At 45.7% G+C, this 16,424-nt stretch overlaps 1 protein-coding gene across 3 annotated transcripts in view; it reads left to right on the plus strand.

Annotated features, from left to right (window-relative positions):
• arhgef39 (Rho guanine nucleotide exchange factor (GEF) 39) overlaps positions 1–14,923 on the plus strand; it is a 31,314-nt gene extending 16,391 nt beyond the window's left edge. For 2 of the 3 annotated variants that reach the window (XM_077005060.1, XM_077005061.1), the window contains exons 7-12: positions 3,701–3,829; positions 8,323–8,552; positions 11,750–11,838; positions 13,427–13,556; positions 13,685–13,803; positions 13,903–14,923. In XM_077005060.1, coding sequence (XP_076861175.1) covers positions 3,701–3,829; positions 8,323–8,552; positions 11,750–11,838; positions 13,427–13,556; positions 13,685–13,803; positions 13,903–13,942 — 737 coding nt within the window. In that variant the 3' untranslated portion in view covers positions 13,943–14,923. The remainder of the gene's footprint in view (positions 1–3,700; positions 3,830–8,322; positions 8,553–11,749; positions 11,839–13,426; positions 13,557–13,684; positions 13,804–13,902) is intronic. The other variant, XM_077005062.1, reaches the window with a different exon arrangement.
• Positions 14,924–16,424: the final 1,501 nt, after the last annotated feature.

Below are 16,424 nucleotides of genomic sequence, written 5' to 3' on the forward strand. Positions count from 1 at the left end.
GATCTCGGGGTGCTTTTTCACCAGTAAGCAAGCTCGGCCCTTTGGAGGCGGAGGGGGGAAAGGGTGCCTAAAGTGGCGCGTGCTGTGGCACAGCCACACGAATCCGCGTCTGAAGAAGTTTCTTGCGCTGGCTACGGAGCAGAGTTTCCCCTCGTCTTTGTTCGCGTGACAAACGGAGCAGCTTTGGGCTTTCCTTTCATCGCTCATTTGGTATTATTGTCACAGCACTGCTCCGCTCACCGAGGATGAAAGTACGGCGAAGCTTAACGTGAGTCTAAATTCCCCATGTGGATTTTGACATAATTAATTGGGACCAGATCAGAGGATATCATGCGTGTGAAATATAAATAAATAACATCTCCAACGTCAACAGAAGCCCCGATAATGACTAATTTCTATCGTCAAATAAACAGCAAATCCGACTTAAGCGGCAGTGTACACAAGGAATTATTTATGTGTATCAATTAAAATCCCATTGGTTGCATGCTGCTTTTGCTTACAGATTAAAACAGCCCCTGATTCTAAGATGAAGGTACATAGCCAAATTTGCCTCTCTGCCAGTTCTTCCCCTTCTCATTAGGGCCGCTCCTTCGTCTTTTATTGGTGAGGGAGGGGTGTTCCGCACCCACACTGGCTATATTGTAAAGGGAATTATTTAAAAACAACCCGTAGACAAATCATGCTGTATCTGATTAAGAAACCCAGCAGTGAGAAGTCGCAGTCGACTCTGTTGATATCCAGTTCTCCTTGTTGTGGAGAAGGTTCTGTCCCCCTCTCCAAACCCCACATACCCCCAGTGTTTTGTGTGGAATGGCATTGCTTTAATTGAGCTAATTGCTACACTTCACGCTCCTCGTCAATCGTGCATTAAAGCACCCCCCCCCCTCCCCGAACGCCATTTCAGACCGCCAGCCCCCATCGCTGCCTGCTCGCATGACCACTGCGAAAGGTTAATACAAAAAATAATTAAGTAAACACTGAAGGGGTTCCAACAACTAAGTACTGTTTAAATATACTGAATTGATAATATAGAGGAGGAAAACGAATTGGGAGAAAGTGTCCGTGGAATGTGAAATGAGATGGTTTGTATTATTAATGCGTCAGACACGGCTCTATTGAAACACAATTATGGAGCGGGTTTTCTTAAGAGCAAGGGGCTGAGGAGATGCTCCGAAGGGCGCAAACACACACACACCGTCTCTGGTTTCTGGCGTAATTGTTCTGAAGATAAGCAACCCAATTAGGCTGCGATTATTTTATTACGGAGAAACTGCCCGAAGCTCCACGTTGCGAGTTGTAGCTGCCTCGGCGACTAGACCAAAGAGTAGAGTTTAAAATTAGTATCCATCTGTTTGTTGTTGTTTTCGACTGCGTTAATGCTCGGTGCACAGTAATTGGCCAAATCGTTTGATTACAGCTTCCATGTTGCACAACTGAGAATTTGTTATTTCGAGCACAGGAAACTTAGCCTCTCTATTGTTCTGTTGTTTTGTTTTTATTTTTAACATACTTGGCTCATACAATGAATATCTTAGTAAACTTTACACAATTTTACAACTACTAAGCAGTATATACAGAACACTTCTGCTATCTGCAGGAGATCGTTTAGATGTTCAAATTAATGGTACATTTGATTTTCATATTTTGCTACCAAGAGTTATTGCCATGGAATCCTCTCGGCCATGGCCTTGTGCTTTTTTTTTTTTTTTTTTTAGGTGGAAGAACAGCCTGTAGCAGGCTCTACGGTTTAGCCTAATTAAAGAAGACACAGACATATATACACACCCCACAGCGGCAGATCCAATCAGCAGAGTCAGAATGTGTTAATTCGCTCTCTCTGGGTCATCTGTCTCTAGGGGGTTGATGGCGAAATCAAACAAGGCGAGGGTTCACTAAAACAAACCTGCAAGTGCCGTGCGTAGTTACCTGCGCCCGCAAAGCGTCTTGGGGTGCCCACACGTGTGAAATCATTGCGCATCACCGAGGAACTGACGGCAGCTGTATTGAGCTCTTCAAGTGGTTCCACGTTCACCCACAATGTCAAATCAAACCTTAAAGAACACTTCTCGCTCTCTCACAAAATCATGCCCACACATTGTGAATTGTACTTGATACCTATCCTGACATTTGCTAAGACAATTACATGTTTGGTTTAAGGGATCTGTCTTCATTTGCCTTGTCTAGCTAATTTGCCCGTGTTTAGCAAATGATGGCACATCTTGGTAAGTCTGTGTCTTGTAGTACCACAATTTCTTTGCTGGTTTTACTCTTTTCTCTAGCACTAGGGCTGTGATGGTATGGATTTTTTCTTACCGCGGTGAAAGAGCAACGTATAACCGCGGTACCGCAGTTAACTAGCAAAACTAGAGTGCTTAATGAACTAAGTTAAACACTGTAACTCCCAAATATCATCGGTAGCGTCTTTATGCGTGTGCAAACGAGGGGACTCGGAATTCGGCACAACACATGTTGGTTTGAAAAAAATCTCCGTAGTGCCTGCTGCTCGCATGTGCTAAATGAAAATGAGCACTTTCTTCTTTGATTTACAACTTTGTCTTACCACCTGATTAACTTTCTGCTCCACCCCTGACGGATGAAGAAATCTACAAAAAAGCTGCAGCCCATTATAAACCGCATGGTTCAAATTGTGGGGGAAAAAGTAGTGGCTTATACTCCGGAAAATACGGTAATCGCGCACAAAAATCCAGCGCACACCCCCCATCCCCCAAACCCCATTTATTTAATGGACTGTTCCTCTCGTGTACACAGCGATTGCAATGAAAATGTTTTTCCAAGTTTTTTCGCAATGGAAACAATTCCTTTTATAGATAAATAAATAGATAAACCACGGTAATGAGCTCAACACCGCGGTAGGCACTACATAACCGCGGTAATGAGGTTATCATCACAGCCCTATCTAGCACTTTCATTTTGAACTTAAACCATGACTAAGTTTAAACTATACTGCAGGGGTGAAGGAAGAACCACACCACTGCTAATACATAGAGCCCTGGGGGGTGGGGGCAAATGTATTAAATAAATAATACATTATTTACATTACATTATTAGCCTTAAATAAAACCAGGTTCTTGTTTAAAGACTCCTGTCCCTGACTGCCTGGGGTCTGCTGCTCGCGGACATCAGCAGATGCTTGGGATCTTCCCTGGAGATTCTTTGCTAGGCTTAACATGCAGAGATTGTTGGTTCCTATTTCAGTGTGTTTTTTATTTATTTATTTATTTATTTATTTTTTTTTGCGACTCCAGTATGCGAAACACATCCTCCGCGAAGATGAGCAGCAGGAGACCTGGCTTGCAAATGCCACATCTAAATAATCAACTTTAGACCTTTGGTTGGCTCACTTGGGCAAGAACTAATGATGCAATAACATCATTGCTGAGTCACAAACAAGCAGGCTAAAATGGCAGAACTCTTAATAAAAAAAAGGACTGGTGACAGTAAGATGAGCATACGCACCCTTAGAGCTTATGGGATTCACTTTAATCCCAGTCATTACTTTAATTCAAATCCATCGGTCTGTAGGGCACAGGCAAAGCATCAGAAATGGCGTAAGTGTTTAAATGCTTGCAGGCCACAACGGATTTATTTCGTGATAAACGCATTGTCTTCCGTAAGTGCACGCGTGTGGTGTTTGCACAGCGGTCTGACCGCGTGTCCCGTCCGTGCCACGACGCTGCAGGTGCGGTGGCAGCCGTCTCGGAGGTGGCCCAGCGGCTCCAGGACAACGCCCGCAGTCACGAGAACCACCAGCAGCTGCGCCGCGTTCAGAAGCTGCTCAAGGGCCGAAAGACCAGGCTGCTGGCTCCAGGTTAGTGCCTGTGATCTGCTATTCCTTTCATCTGCCCCACTCTCGTCGTCTCACTCACGTTTTCTCCATCTCTGCGTCACGGAGAGGGAGGGAGTCAAATATGGGGGGGTTAAAACTTGCTACCTGTTTCAAACATGTCCCTTACTCTGACATCAGGAGAGGTGAAGCACATTCGCCTTTGCATGGCACAGTACTATTGATAAACCCACAAGTCCTTGGCGATGATTGGAAAGATGGCGTGTGTCCTTCCTTAGTTCTCGCCATCTTTTCTTCCTGTTCGCTACTTGTGGATTGGAGGTCCTTTCTTCCCTGTTGTTTGTCCCGGGGGAGAATGCCCATGTGGAACAAACGAGAGACTGCTAAAGAAGGAGGGAGAAACAGAAGGAGAGGGAGAATGAGAGGGCCTTGTCGTGAGTGCCTCGGCCTGCCAATCTCCCCCAGGACCAATTAGCGCTGCTCCTCATCTCGTCGACCGGCAGATGAAACGCATGCTGGAAGCGGGAGAGGGAGGGCGTGTGAGGAAGGCTGTACGTGTGCGTGCACAAAGGTGCTTCGAGCCTGGCCATGAATACCCAACAAGCCCTGATCTCATTTCACGGCGAGCCGGACGCAGGAAGTGCAGGACACCCTCCCTCTCGCGCCGGGATTTCAGGCCGCTGGAAGTCTCCCGAGTTCCTTTGCTCCCATCCAATAAACTCCTCTCTCCCACCTTCTGCCCACTCTTTCTTCTGACTTCTGAGAGCCAACACAGATGCGTACGTGCCGGCCCCGGTGTGCTGTGCCCCCCCCCCCCCCCCCCCCCCCCAACCCTTTCACCAACATTTGCTCTAATGTGGCTAAGAGAGACTGAGGCTCTGCATGAGGCATCGGAGCCCCTCGGCGATATTAAGTGGCGAGTGTGCAGATAAGGGGTGAGCGGCTCTCAGACGCAAAGCCTGAATCAATGGGACATCGATGCGCCAGACTGTCTGGCTGTTTCCTGGGAGCCCGGAGCGGGGCCTCTGCCGCCACGACTGCCATCCACCGGCCCCACCCGACCCTGGCTTCCCACATGGAAGAAGACGGAGAAGAACAGTGAGAAAACAGATCATTGATTGGTTACTTCTCTTCCCCAACCCTGCCTCTCAAAGGATACATGATGACAGTTATGTTTGAGTGTGTGTGTGTGTGTGTGTGTGTGTGTGTGTGTGTGTGTGTGTGTGTGTGTGTGTGTGGAGTGTTTATGCTGTTCCTCCTTTACTAAGACTGATGTTTTCATTCCTGGGATCTGTTGGGACCACTGCTTCTCCTTAGTGGTGGAGGGCCCCTGTCACCACTTATATAAACTTTGACCTTCCCTTATACTTTTTTATATTCCTTCCTTTGCTTTTGGATGTTGCCATCACTCGGGACTGCCCCATCGTCTACCTCTGCTGTTTTCTGCATCGAGATCTACCATTATGATGATTGATTGGTTTGCCATTACTGGAGATATACAGTTGTGATCAAATTTATTCAACCCCCACTGAAATAAAGTGTTTTGGCCAGTTTGACATTGATTTTGATCATTTCAGTCATCTTATTTACAATTATATCAAAGAGGCACTTATAAATTAGACAAACATAACATAATATTTATGATGGAATAACCACAAATGTCTTTACTGTGCTCACATCATTATCAGTTTTATTCAACCCCCTAGTGACATTATTTTTTAGTACGTAGTACAACATCCTTTTCCAGTTATGACAGCTTTCAAGCGTGAAGCATAGCTTGACACAAGTGTCTTGCAGCGACCTATGGGTATCTTAGCCCATTCTTCATGGGCAAAAGCCTCCAGTTCAGTCACATTCTTAGGCTTGCGCACTGCAACTGCCTTCTTTAGGTCCCACCAGAGGTTCTCAATTGGATTTACGTCTGGTGATTGCGATGGCCACTCTAGAATGTTCCAGCCTTTCATGTTCAACCATGCTCTAGTGGACTTGGATGTGTGCTTCGGATCATTGTCCTGTTGGAAGGTCCAACGTCTCCCAAGCCGCAGGTTTGTGACTGACTCCATCACATTTTCCTCCAAGATCTCCTGGTACTGAAGGGAATTCATGGTACCCTGCACACGTTGAAACTTTCCTGTACCATTAGAAGCAAAACAGCCCCAAAGCATAATTGACCCCCCGCCATGCTTCACAGTAGGCAAGGTGTTCTTTTGTTCATAAGCCTGGTTCTTCCTTCTCCAAACATAGCGCTGGTCCATTGTCCCAAACAGTTCTAATTTAGTTTCCAAAACCTGTTCCAAAACCTTTGTGGCTTGTCCACATGACTTTTGGCATACTGCAGTCGACTTTTCTTGTTCTTTGGAGTCAGCAAGGGGGTGCGTCTGGGCGTTCTGGCATGGAGGTCTTCGTTATGCAGTGCGCGCCTTATTGTCTGAGCTGAAACTTCAGTGCCCACATCTGACAGGTCTTTTTTCAGTTCCTTAGCAGTCACGCGGGGATGTTTCTCCACATTACGCTTCAGGTAGCGCACAGCAGTCGCGGTCAGGATCTTCTTTCTGCCACGACCAGGTAACGTTTCCACTGTTCCCTTTAACTTGAACTTGCGAATGATACTTCCGATAGTGTCTCTTGGAATATTTAACAACTTCGCAATCTTTTTATATCCATTGCCATTCTTGTGAAGAGCAATAACCTCTTCTCTTGTCTTCTGGGACCATTCTCTTGCCTTCACCATGCTTGGAAACACACCAGTAGATGTCTAGAAGGAGCTGAGTATCACAGTCCTTTTAAATCTGCCTAATTGGTGCTTATCATGCTTGATTGCTGCTCGTTGACATCCACAGATGTTTTCAATACCTGATGGAAAACACTGGAATGAACCTCTGTTCTTAGGAGTGGTAGTCGTAAAGGGGTTGAATAATTGTGTCAATGAAGAAATCACAAAAAGGCAATTTAATACTTTATGACAAAAAAAATTGATGCTATCTTAGTTGCATTTAGTTCTTTAACAAGTCCTTGTAAGATTTCATTATGAACACAATTACAAATGTGCACTGAATTCCATAAAACCCTTCGCAGCATTGGGGGTTGAATAAATTTGATCACAACTGTATATACACACACCAAGTAATACCTCAAGTAACATATATATATATATATATATATATATATATATATATATATATATATATATATATATATATATATATAACCACAAAGAATTACAGTGCATGTCAAGAGTGGGCAGGAGTGCTTTGAAAAGCCCTTCAGTGGAAGGCTTTGTAGATTCCTGACATGAAAGCATAACCTATCAAGCAAAGTCCCTCTTCAAATTAACAATGATCACACCCAGTGTCATCTGTTCGTTTCTCCCCCACATACAGCGGCCGCCTTTCATGTGCCTCCCGTTCTTTGGCCTGGTCACATCAGTAGGACACCCGCCGCCTTTGTAGTGCAACCTTTAGCACCCAGAAATCTGTTGGCCCTTTGTAGCCGGGCAGAGGTGCTCTTTGACAGGGTGAGTTGAAAGCGTACGACACGGAGAGGGGAGAACTAAGTTCCTGCTCTTTGAGCTGGACTCTCTTGATGGGTTGGAAGGAGAGTCCTCGCGTGCAACAGTCCGAAGTGTGGAGGAAAGGGTGTAAGGGAACAAGGAAGGCGTGAAGGACACAGCAGAGGGTTTACGCCACTCTTTAGTGCATGATATATGGAGAAAAGATGATGCACCTGGACCCATGTGTGGCCTTATTCAGCAAATTCTGTCATTTGTAGGGCCTTTGCTCTCTGACTCCCTCCCCCTCCGGATGGTGTTCGCCTTGAGTTTGTGATCAGGGATGCTGTTCTGATCCAAACCATGAAGCCGATGGAGTTTGCCCAGTTAAATGGATTTAACCAATTTGCCGAAGCCATCAAATCCAATCTGCGCACGCCACCTGGGAGTATCGCACGCCATGTCCTCATATCATATATTAAACCTGTGGCATTTTAAAAGCAATTTGACCCCTGCTTGGCCCCTCTGCTAATCATAGAAAGCTTGTCTTTTGCTCAGAGTGTCCATTTTGAACCCTGTGCAGAGCCTGTCGCTGGAGGTGCAATCACAGGGTGCACCAGGGCAATTAAGGAACCAGTGGCAAGACTGAAATTTCATCTTATCTCTCCAAATGTCAGCATCTAATTTAGTAGCCGTCATATACCTGCCAGTCAGTCAGAGGGGAAATTGTACAAGGGCTGCCGCTGGTGTTCTCCTCCGTCGGGTTTCATAAACACCCACCACTGCATTCATCTCAAAATGTATGTTGGATGTAAATTTTGTCAAAGTCAATACTAACATTAATGAGGAATCCTAGTGATAACATTAGGGAAATCAATCCCCACAGTCCGTCTCCCTCTCTCATGGTTGTTCTCTCTCCCTCCTCTCTCTCTCTCTCTCTCTCTCTCTCTCTCTCTCTCTCTCTCTCTCTCTCTCTCTCTCTCTCTCTCTCTCTCTCTCTCTCTCTCTCTCTCTCCTGTCTCTCTCTCAGGTCGGTGGTATATTCGGGAAGGCTGGCTGAAGACCGTGCCACCTAAGGGGACAGAGACCAAGCCCAAAATGTTCTTCCTCTTCTCAGACATCTTGGTCCAGGCTAAGCCATGCAGCGCCATGCTCCCGACCAACGGCAACAAGTTCACCATGCAGCGGGTCTACCCGCTCAGAGAGTGCACCGTGGACAAAGTGTTCGGTCACACCAAGAGCCAAGGAGGTCTGCTCAGTGTGAGTGTGATGCCATGTGCGACACTGAAGTATGAGAAGAAATTCCATACAGGCAGTAGCTGCTGGCTCAGCTGATTTTTACGATGAGAGATTTTCACTTCAATGTAAGCATACATTCTAAGATCAGGGTCGTGCTGTGGATATCTGGAACAAAAAAAAAAAAGTTCAAAGACTCCAAAACTCTAATACCTATCTTTGTTACCAAGCCATCTCCATCATGTGAATGGATTCCACAGGCTCTGGGTTAAAAGATTAATTGTTTTTAGACAGATTTGATCCCCAAGTTGGTGAAAATGTTCCATAAATCATCCTTCTTTTGCTAATTGCTCTGGTTGCTCATAAGCGCTTTAGTTTTAATGTGTCTCCTCGCTGCCTGGTCCTTTAAAAGGCCTCTGTTGCCGCTGAGTGAATAGAATAGAATTCAACTTTCATTGCACATGTCGCAAGTACCAAGCAAAGAAATGTAGTTTACATCCATCCAGAAGTGCTAGCGAAAATATAAATATGTATGTTACAAATGTACAGTAGCTTGAGTATGCTGTGACCTAAATATAAATATACAGGTTATGAATGTACAGACTATGGGCAGGGTATAAACAGAGTATAATAAATAATATAAGTATGTACTCATGGACAGCTTAGATATTTACACAGTATATACAGTAGTGGGCAGTACTTCAACAGATGAAAGAACCAGTAAGTGGTGTTTAAGTCCGTGTGTTTATAGGTGTATGTTAGCATACAGTCCATCGTTATTGTTCCGATATCAGGAGGCAGAGTTTAGGAGTCTGACAGCTGTGGGAGTGAGTGACAAATTGCATCTAAATGATCCATGATGTCATGAAACATTCAGTCGAGTGGTCAGGCCATCCCTGCACGAAACGGCTCCACTGACTGCATTTAGTCAAAGTTTGAACCCAACCGTGCTGTTCTTGTATGCTTTGCTCCAATTTTGATTCAAGTCTTTAAGTAAACTTGACAGAAGCTGTCTGGTTGTGTATTGTCACATCAGCCTGTGTTGTGCTAGTGTCAGAGAGGCACGTGATTGGCCCATCCCGGATCTGTGCTGTATGGATCGGGCCTCACTTAGAGCTCACTTATGGATGGCTTAGGCAGCCATTCCGAAAGCAAAAGAGAAGAGACTCGCACCACTCCACCAGATTAGGCCAGCGAGCCATCTCTTCCTCACAAGCAGCGAATACATCTTCCTCAAGCTCTGACACCTCTCCCCTCTCTTCTCTCTGCTCTCCTCCCCACCGCCTGCATCTCTGCCACTTCTGCCGCACGTTATCTAATGGCAAGAAATGGCATTTCATTAGCTTGTTATCCCACCGAGGGCTCAAATGCATACGCAATAGCATTAGCCGTAATTTCTCATAAGGACACATTATTGATCCCTGGTGCACACCCCCTCTCCCCCCCCACGCACTCTCTACCTGGGCCAGAGAGGAAAAAGACTGTCAGCAGTCTCAGGCCCCTCCTCATCCATGCCATGAAGAATTAAAGCCAAATTAAATTTGACAGCTGGAAATGCCATGGCAATCTATATGCAAAGTTTGAAAGAAGAAGAAGAAGAAGAAGTAGTAGTAGAAGAAGAAGCAGGTACCGGGCATTCTGGGAAAGCACTATGAAAATTTCCACTGTGAGTGTTTTTGTCCACGTTGAGAAGAGAGAATGTTTGTATTTGGAGATTTTCGTTCCCCAGTTTTCTCTCGCTCCTCTCACACCCCCCCCCCCCCCCCTTCGAATATTATCTTGCATCCATGGCAAATTCCCTTTGATGTATAAATAATCAAGTGAAATTATGTGCAGCAAGGAGGATCCATGCTTCATCGTTCATATTATACAAAGTAATTTCTACCTAAGAGGGTCAGATTTCCTGACAAATCCCTAATTACCGCATGGCAATAGAAGCAGGATCTATTTGTGCATAAATCAAGCCCTCCCATCCCCCAAGTGGCGGCCGCCTTAATATCGCTCTGTGCAAACCTGGGCTTCGCTCACTGAACTCTGTAATTAGATAATACTTTTGATGATGGCACATTTGGAAATCTTAATCCATTTAATATATAATAAGAAACACCCCTCCCTCTAAAATCTAACGAGAGTGCCATTATTTTTACCAGGTGTCCATTAGGGCCTCTGCTTCCTGGTCGGCTCCTGTCCCTTATTGTCGTTAGCATTCTGTTCCCGGCTGTAATAAAGATTAGCGCTGATTATTGATACGCCACCACTAACCGCTGCCGTTTCCTTGCTTCCGATGGCCCCAGGTAAATGTGAAAGGTCATTTAATATTTCCCAGGCCCCCCAATTATAATCCGCTCTAATGGGCTCCGGTTGTAATTATTCGAGGATAAAGCCCAGGCCTTTTGTGTGGGCTTTGGACGGTGCCCGTTGTGTTGTTTGACATGCATAATCTCTGGGTAAAGTCTCCTCAGCGTGGATGAGCGATGGTAATTACTGTTGACTCTTTGGATGAGGCGACTGATAGCGGCGGGAACTGGAACGGAGGGGGGGGGGGACGGCTCCTCAACTACGCGCCACTGCCAGCCTGGCATCTGAGGGCAGCGAGCAGCGCAGCTGTGAGCTTTTGGTTTAGAGGTGTCTGTGTCTCCACCTGTTCCGTCTCCCGTTTGATGACCTACTTTCTTACGCGGTTTGAAGTCGCGTCCTGATCCGCACGGGAGCAGCGGTCGAAGGTTGACGCAGCAGTTTTGCTCGGTCACGGCGGGGCACGTACGACATGTGACGGCCGATTCACGCGGAACCACGGGCGTTATGTGCACTCTTGCATCTGTTAATGAATGAAGTTACCTTCCCCACGTCCTGCCCCGCGATTTTCTGTTCACATCCAGAAAAGCACAGCCAGTACCGGTAGTACACTCGATCATGTGTTTGACACCTGTAGGGTCAGTGGCCGATTCTCAGTGTTGGTGGTTCAGAGCTGCCCTCTAGTGATGGACTGGCTTTAAGAGATGGGGCTGCCGTCGGCCACACGGATTTGGCAAAGTCACGTCCCGCCCTGGCTAATATATGGGGGGTGAGAAACGGGCAGGTCAATGGCCAGCATATGTCTAGGGGATGGAAGATCTACAGCCAGCTTAAAATGACATGGTCTGTGTCTCTCTCTCTCTCTCTCTCTCTCTCGGTACCACTATCTTTCTCACGCGAGTCTTCACTTTCTTTATGTCTTCCAGTTGACCTTCGCAAGAGCCAAGCTGCTCCTCATGTCCTGCGATCAGGAGGACATTAACGACTGGCACCGCAGCCTTTGCCTGGCCATCGGGTACGTGCATCTGCTCCGTCCATCTCCACTCTGCTCAAGAGTCTAAACCGCCGGCCTCTGCCTGACCCCTGACCTCTGATCTCTGCCTGAGCGACAGTGGTGACAGGAGATACCAATAGAAGGGACGGTTCACGGTTAGCCTCGCATCCACCTCGTCTTTCAAAAGAGTAGGGCGTGTTGAGGTAGGGCCAGCTTCTCACAGGGGACATAGCCCAGCTTTCGTGGCTAGGCTAATTAGTTTATTGGCCTGTCCGAGGGACGGGGAAGGAGGGACTGTCAGGGTGTGAGGCTTCGCAGTGAGGAGTCTCTTCACCACTGGCCCTGTGCCCAAACCGCAAGCCCAGGGGAGTGCAATTAGCCACTGAGCCACACAGTGCTGGGGTGGCCAAGGTCAGAGGTGGCTGGGGAGGGTGTGTGTGTGTGTGTGTGTGTGTGTGTGTGTGTGTGTGTGTGTGTGTGTGTGTGTGTGTGTGTGTGTGTGTGTGTGTGTGTGTGTGTGTGTGAGCAAGAGAGAGAGACAGATACAGATAGATAGATAGAAAGAGAGGGGAGCAGGGAGTGAAATAAATTGGCCTGTGGAGATATAGTGAAGTGAGTGTTCATATACAATGCGATATGCGGAAACCCTTGAAGATTGTGTTGGATTCGTCTGCTGTTTGTGCTATAAAAAACAAAAGTCTGTTAAAATGTAATCCATGAGCAGAAGCACTTCACCCAGGGATCCTGAAACATACATTTTATCAAGATTATCAAGAATCTCTCCACTCTGATAAATGTGACGGGCATGACGTGCTACTGTTCCACCGATCCGGATCACGTTGCTGCTGTTGTCTTTCAGAAGCTCCACCCCTACCCATGATCAGTAATGCAAATGTAATCGTTTCCTTTCATGAGCTGCTATCAGATTTCTGTTATTAATACAGGGTCATGTTGATTTTGCTAACAGTTGAGAAATCCAATCCTTCCACTTATTTCTAGTGCAGACCAGCAATCTTAATGTCATGGATTATTGACTCAAATCATGTTCAGGGAAGCAAGTGTCCTAGAGTTTGATAGCAATGAAACTTATAGAAACATAAAGCTGTAAGAACGTAACGTATTTGTGGGTCCTCGTTAAAATGAAGGTCTGCAGAAGAGTCTGTGTTGAAACTGAAAAGTTGAGTGGTGCACAAGAATGCAACAGTACACACACACACACACACACCCCGAGACCTTGGCCCATGGAGTCCGCTGACAGATCGATGAGCTAAGGTGACGCACAAGGTGGAAGCAGTTTAAGTAGCAAAGCCTCATGGGACAGCTGCCGATCTCTCAGGAGGAGAATGATGGCCATCAGGCCTATCAGCCCTGCCGAACGAGCCAGGAGGACTTTTTGGATCAAACAGTCGCTCGCACACCTGCACAGCCCGAGCACTGTTGACACGCACCCTGCTCTTCTGACACACACATTTTGTGTGTGTGCATTTCCACTAAGCAAACAGGGATATTTAAGAGGAGACAAGTTAATGAGATGCTAAGAAAATGCAGCTTGTTTCATTGCTTATGAAACGTGACCTACTGGAAGTGCCTGTGTTGTCGCACGTGCCAGGCAGCTGAAGACGAGGAACACGGCGGTGCACAGGAGAGCGGATCTCCTCCGAACGCCTCTCCGGCCGACCCCGGACGGCCAGCGCGGGCGGCCAGACTCCTCGCCGACGCCCAGCCGGAAGAGGCCCGTGGTGAGAGTCCCGCCCTCGCGCTCGGCACACGTGGTGCGTCGCTGCAGCACGTGGCGCACGTGATGCTCCACGTTACTGCTGTTGAGAATTGACGCACGTGTGCTGTGGTGTGTGTTGTGCCTGCGCAGGCGAGGGAAGAGGGGGCCGAGGTCGGCGGGGGCCCCAGCAGCACCTCCAGGCCCCCCACTGCAGAAAGTGCTGCCGTCGCCTCCAAGAGGATGAAGCTCTCCGATGCTCCTACTGCAAGGTAGTTCTGAGCACAAAGTCCAGTTGGTACCAGTTGCGATTGCACTGCGAGAACTGTGTTGTGGTTCGATGGCTGCTGATTACTTCACCTTTGACCCAGGTCTCAGGAGTCCTCGGGTTGGAGCTGCGTCATTCTCTGAGATGGTTCTGGAGCTGTTACATCTCTCACACGAGGCCCGAGACCCGAGGCTGAGATTGGAGACCCGGAGTACTGGTGGTGCTGCTGAGGCAGGGCGGGGCGTGTTGGTTCCAGCATGTTCTGTGTGGCGGGAGGTCGCCATCCTGTCAGAGCTTCTGCTAATTTTATATGAAAGGAAACAATCAGTAGGTCATGTGCTGTAACATTTTAAGAGATTCTCTGAAATATTTTTTGCTTGAATGTTTTTGTTTTTTATTTTTTTCTGTCTCAAAATGCCAAAGAACAAAGCAGGCTATGGGTTCATTAACCCTAGCTAAAATTTACCCTTCGCTTTCAGAACTTTTTTTAGTTTGTCATTTATGGTGTGTGTCCATTATGCATAATGATGTTGACTAAAATGTGATCAGTCATAGAGACACAAGTGCCAAACACATTAAGCCAAAATGCAATTTAAAGAACATTTTAAATTCTAACACAAAACATTTATCTACATATCACATATACTCAGTTAACTTCTCACTTTTATGATTACTAATAGCACACGCTCCTCTTTTGCATTCTAACATGCAGTACATCGTGCAGTGTGAGTATGGAGATTTGTAGTGCAATATATATGATGTAAACAAGATCATAGGATTAATTTCTAACAAGATTGTAGTATTAATTTACTAATGGTGGAACTGGTGTTTTTTCTGTCTTTAGCTTCTGATTGTGTTTACACCATCTTGAATGATTTATATACAATATCATGATTTATAATCAACAGTCACCTGATTGTCTTGAAGCAATCAAACTGGTCTGTATATTTGTATTATAATGTTTTAACATTTTGTGTTGCTGTTTTTAAAATATTTATCTCACACTGTCCTGTTATGTGTCTTATCCTGTTATGTGTGCATTATTGCCATTAAGCTCTGTTCAACTGGTCAACACTGGTCATCATTTTCCTTATGAAACAATAAAATGCCCTGTGTTGAAAGATCCAAAACTTGACCTTTGTGATGGCTTTGTTTATAGTTAGTAGATATATAATTTACAGAAAACCTTTTTTTGAGTGAAGGACATGATCAATCATGTGTGATTACAGTCACCTAAAGATTTTCATATTGTGGAAAACCGGCACCTTATTTTTAAGCAAAATTGAGAGTGGTTTTTATTTTATTTTTTTTTTTTTTGCATATTACTATTACTATTTAAAATGGGCCCACAAACAGCTGCCTTATATTTGGGACACATTACATGTACAACAGTGCCCTCTCTTGTCCAGTTTAATAACTAGAGCACACAAGATTCTGCTGAAACTTTTGTCACAGGAGTGAGGAAACGAATCATTTAGGCTTCCAACATTAAATATTTTCTTTAGTTTGGCCCAAATACATAAATGCTGCCTTAAAATATCTGATCTTTATATCATCCTACATCAGTCAATTAAACAAAAAGACTTATCACTGCAGTCATTAGAATGACACTATACAACGCCTTTAAGATGTAAACAAAAACGAAAACCAATAATTTCCTCTGTTTAAATAAATATTACTTATTGAAGCCTATTGGCTTCTGACTGCTATGTCCTCGTTGCAGACAGCTTGTCTTCAGTGCGGTAGGACCATGGGTAGAGCACACTACAAACGGATTTTAAATAATAGGCTACTCTTAGTGCGTTGAGACATGTCTTATAAGTCGTGGCTCTGAATGAAACACTGCTTCGTGTGTGTGTCACACACCACTGTGGTATTAATCCTGACTTGGAACTGGTCTTATGGCCTTAATTAGCCCACGATACAGCACCCTCAAAGAGAGCATTATGGCGATAACTGATTATGGAATATAATTGCTTTTGTTACTGAAGCTGCCCAAACATTTAACTCGTACAGAACCGATAAGCAGATTTTTTGACAGGCAATTACAATTGTTAGCGCTTGAATACTATCTACTCTTCAGTGTTTAATTCAGCAAAGCTTTGTCATTGTCACTTTCTCGTGTTTCACACATTGACCTCACAGGGGTCAAAGGTTTAGTCGTATTTGACAACTTGGCGGTGGTTTATTTCCAAATAGGATCTTCCATTTTACTCTCTAGAAAGACAAGCGTCAGCGCAAGGGCTGTATCTTAATGCTTCCAGTATTGTTTGTCATTATACATTGGTTTATCTGACAGCAATACCCTGCTGTAAGATTCATTTCCCTCAACAAACATGGGCTGTTTTTTCACTGTACAATATCCTTGAACGGTTCTGCTGTTTGCTTGCACCTGTGGCAAACAAAGCCAGCAGTAAAAACGGCGACTTTTGTTTGTGAACATCTGCAGGGATCAGTCTGCAAGCATTGCAGAGCACCCGAGTTTGGGTGTTCAGACCTTCGTTGGGGAGTCTTTTCCCGAAGGCCTGAACGTGCCCGCTATAGCTAAGCGGAAAACTGCGGTGTGATACCGACGTTGACCACACAGTGGCGCACCACTCTTTTTTGTCCCTTATGTCCCTTGTT

This window comes from Brachyhypopomus gauderio, chromosome 5 (genome assembly GCF_052324685.1).
Source record: "Brachyhypopomus gauderio isolate BG-103 chromosome 5, BGAUD_0.2, whole genome shotgun sequence".
NCBI classification, from domain to species: Eukaryota; Metazoa; Chordata; class Actinopteri; order Gymnotiformes; family Hypopomidae; genus Brachyhypopomus; species Brachyhypopomus gauderio.